The sequence below is a fragment of the Thalia democratica genome, chromosome 2 (genome assembly GCF_965202585.1).
Source record: "Thalia democratica chromosome 2, ktThaDemo2.hap1.1, whole genome shotgun sequence".
Lineage (NCBI taxonomy): Eukaryota > Metazoa > Chordata > Thaliacea > Salpida > Salpidae > Thalia > Thalia democratica.
This window is the reverse complement of record NC_139166.1, coordinates 71,513,843-71,517,575: the sequence shown is the minus strand read 5'-3', so window position 1 is coordinate 71,517,575 and position 3,733 is coordinate 71,513,843. Positions and strand designations below refer to the sequence as shown.

General features: G+C 26.8%; 1 protein-coding gene across 2 annotated transcripts; it reads left to right on the top strand.

Annotated features, from left to right (window-relative positions):
- Positions 1-1,439: 1,439 nt before the first annotated feature.
- Positions 1,440-3,692, top strand: LOC145830074 (splicing factor U2AF 35 kDa subunit-like). Of its 2 annotated transcripts, XM_082937960.1 has the most exons (3): positions 1,440-1,501; positions 1,866-2,156; positions 2,392-3,692. In XM_082937960.1, the coding sequence occupies exon 3, from the start codon at positions 2,772-2,774 to the stop codon at positions 3,387-3,389; it is 618 nt and encodes a 205-aa protein (XP_082794086.1). In that variant the 5' UTR covers positions 1,440-1,501; positions 1,866-2,156; positions 2,392-2,771; the 3' UTR covers positions 3,390-3,692. The 2 variants fall into 2 exon arrangements, with proteins under 2 accessions (XP_082794086.1, XP_082794087.1); XM_082937961.1 differs by lacking the exon at positions 1,440-1,501 and having other exon boundaries at positions 1,817-2,156.
- Positions 3,693-3,733: the final 41 nt, after the last annotated feature.

Here is a 3,733-nt window from a genome sequence, read left to right as displayed (position 1 = left end):
TGCATGAATCTATTCTTTTGTAAACCTAAAATTTGAAACTTTAAACATAAAAAGCTAGGTGGCCACTAGTTTTTTAGAATTATCTCTTAAATTTTTTGTTGTTTTTAAGAACTTTTTTAAAGTAGATAGTCAAATTTTTAAATATAATTTAAAAAATACTTATATCTTTATTGTATGTATTTAGGGTTGCTGGAAAACCTGAAATTTGACAATTTAAGCAAGAAAAACCAGGAATTCAAACAAAAATCACTTAAGGTCTTAATTTTTACATGCAAAATGATGAATCTTTGATAAAGTACCAAAAAATCTATCACGTACATTTTTTTTAAAATTTTACAAAACACATTAAAGTAACATTACAGTATGTCTTAAACTATTTAAGACAATGTTTTACCTTAAACTTGATTTTATACTAAAAATGAAAAAAAAAACCTTATGCTTTCAAAAACCTGGAAGAAATTAAAAAAACCTAAAATAAATACTCAAAAATCCTTTGGCAGCTCTGTGTAATAGTTTTTTGTTATTTAATGTAATAGTTGTTTGGTTTTTAAACTTTTTTTTGTTCTAACTTCAATGTTTTGTTATAAAAGAACTGAATTCCAAGTTATTGAATGTCTTAATGTTGAAAGTGCCCTTAACAAAAACCTGGAGTTTTGAACAACTTTTTGAATAAAATAATGAAGATTTGATAAGAAATAACTATTAAACAACTATGAAAATGTTATAATCTATGTAGTCTATTATAAAACACATTTAAAGTAGCATTACACTATCTTTTCAGTAGTTTTATACTCATAAATATTTGTAAATTTAATTTTTCACTAAAAGCTTAACTACAATTATTTTTACAATCACAAAAAATACTTAAAACATACATTTGTATATATTAACTAGAATTTGAGCCTACCAGAAAATAATTAATTAGAAAATATAAAAAAAAAAGACATATGCTTGCTTAAGTATTTTTTATATACATATTTAGTTATATTATTTATATTTTTATAAGGAACATAATTGCTTAATAGTTTTTATTTATCATAAGTAATATAAATAAAAAGTTATAAATTTGTGGCAACACACATTAGTTTACATTTAAGACTTATTTTATAATAAGTTTTATAATAAGCTTATGAAACAAAAATATGAACCACATCTTCTATAAATTAACATCTATTTAAAAGGCTTATTCTAAAAGCATCAAGTTTTGTTGTTGCTAATGTTAGTTAATTTAATTATAGCACCGTATAAAAGGTTGTGAAAAAAGTCAACTGTATATATAAGTTTCAATAATAAAAGATATAGTGATTGTAAAACACAAGTTTTGAAGCCTGGTATTTAAAATTGTTTTTTTAATTGTTTTTCTTTTATTGTTATTTATTTATAAGTTGTGTAGTTTTTAAAAGTTATTGTTTTTTATTATTATTTTGTAAATTTTGAACAGCTAGGTATTCAGGCTAGATAATAATCATATTACAGTATCTTTCAATTTGATTCATTAGCTGTAAGTTTGTATTAGTTATTTTAAGATAAAGTTTAAGTTAAAGTTTAGATGGTAAGTTTTTTTAATTTTAATTAGTAGTTTTAAAAGTTGAACTTCTTGTTAAACAACTCAATTGTTTAAATAAATGTGAACTTAAAAGTTTTTAAATTAATTAAACAATACATCTTGATTTTTAATTTATAATGTTTTTTTTTATGGCACTTAAATTTTTTTTTTAATATGCTTAAAATTGTCTCAAAAAATAGATAGATAAACTGTTGTATTTAAACCAATCTTTAGTAGAGTTTTTTATATTTTTTGATAGTTGTATAAATTTTAGAAAAAATAAGTTGCTGCCAAAAATAACAAAGTAAATTTTTGACAGCTAGGTCTGGCTGAGTAGAATGCTTTTCACTATGATTTTCTATTTTATGTTGGACAAGTTGCATTTATTGACTTAAGCAATGTTACATACACTCGAATCTAATTATCAAGAAAAAAGTACATGTATAACAAAAATAATATTCTATGTAGACCAGCATTCAAAAGAATAGCCGAAATAAAACTTTTACATTCAAATTCCAAGTGTAAATATTCATAGCAAAAATAAAGTTTTTGGTAGTCATCTTACTAAAGTGTTAAGGACATAATAATGAAATAAAATAATAAATTATGGGTGTGTATGATATATAATGCTTATAAATTTACAAGTTTGTGCTAATTTGAAAATTAAGTAAAAAACACTAGTTAACTGGATTGTTTACAGTTAAAGACTTGTAAATAATTTAACCTTTTAGTTTCTAAAATTGGTTTTAAAAATTGGTTATTTTGATAAAAAATATTTTCTTAAAAATTAGCCTGTTGGATTTTAAAATACATCTTGTAAAAATAACGATTTAAATTTTTAACAGCTAGGTCTGTCTAGCTGAAGAAAAATCCTTTGCTTTAAGACTATTCAGTATCTTTAATATCTTGGGCAAGTTATTTTGTTAACATGTTAAGTAGCACCAAAGGTTTCTTATTAAAAAATTTGAATTAAAACTTAAGTAGTAAACTATTAAATAAAATTATATTGTCGAAATATTATTCTAGGTAAAATATTTTAAATAATCAACTTAGAATAATGTTTATTTATACTTCATTATTTTTTTGTTCTATATATTTACAGTTTTTTTTTTCTAAATATTTTACTTATTATATGACTATAATTCAATTATTATGTTAGAATAAATGTTTTTTAGTAACAAATTAAACATTTAATTACTTCAATTTCAGATTTAAGGTATAAAACATGGCAGAGTATTTGGCTTCAATCTTTGGAACTGAAAAGGACAAGGTCAACTGCTCCTTCTACTTCAAGATCGGGGCGTGCCGTCACGGCGACCGCTGCTCCCGCCTTCACAACAAGCCCACCTTCTCCCAAACCATCGTCTTACTGGGTTTGTACCAGAACCCCCAGATCAACAACCTCACCATGGGAGCTGTCACCAACGTTGAGATGCAAGAGCACTACGACGATTTCTTCGAGGAGGTCTTTGTTGAGCTTGAGGACAAGTACGGTCCCATTGAAGAGATGAACGTCTGTGACAACTTGGGCGACCATCTTGTTGGAAACGTCTATGTGAAGTTCCATAAAGAAGAGGATGCTGAGAAGGCGGTGAATGATTTGAACAACCGCTGGTTCAACAGGCAGCCTGTGCTGAGTGAGCTGTCAACTGTGACCGACTTCAGAGAGGCGTGCTGCCGTCAGTACGAGATGGGAGAGTGCACCCGCGGTGGCTTCTGCAACTTCATGCACTTGAAGCCGATCTCAAGGGATCTGAGGAGGAAGCTGTACGGAAGAAAGGAGCGCAGGAGAAGCAGGTCTCCGAGGAGGGAAAGGAGAAGGTCCCGTGACAGGAGACGTTAAGGAATTTCTCCTGAGAGTCAAAAAGAAGCTGAAAGATTCCAAGAACTTTGTTTTTGTGAACTCAATGTTTATTTTAAAACTTGAACATATGCTTTAAATACATTTACATTATTTCAATGTATATTTTAACACTAAAATACTCATTTTAATGCACTTCAATATGTACATTTTAATGCAAACTTTGTTTTTAAAGATAAATGTATGTTTTGAACACGAAAACTTATTTTTGGATTTTTCTATATGTTTTATGAAATGTTTCTAGATTATTTTTAGCAGTAGTGTATTCCTTTTTTTTAATTAAAAAATTAAACTTTCAGCTGAACTTAACCTGTGTTTGTTTTTGC

Bases quoted from the DNA above. Each gene is read 5' to 3' on its own strand.
- LOC145830074 (XM_082937960.1), top strand. From the start codon at position 2,772: ATGGCAGAGTATTTGGCTTCAATCTTTGGAACTGAAAAGGACAAGGTC.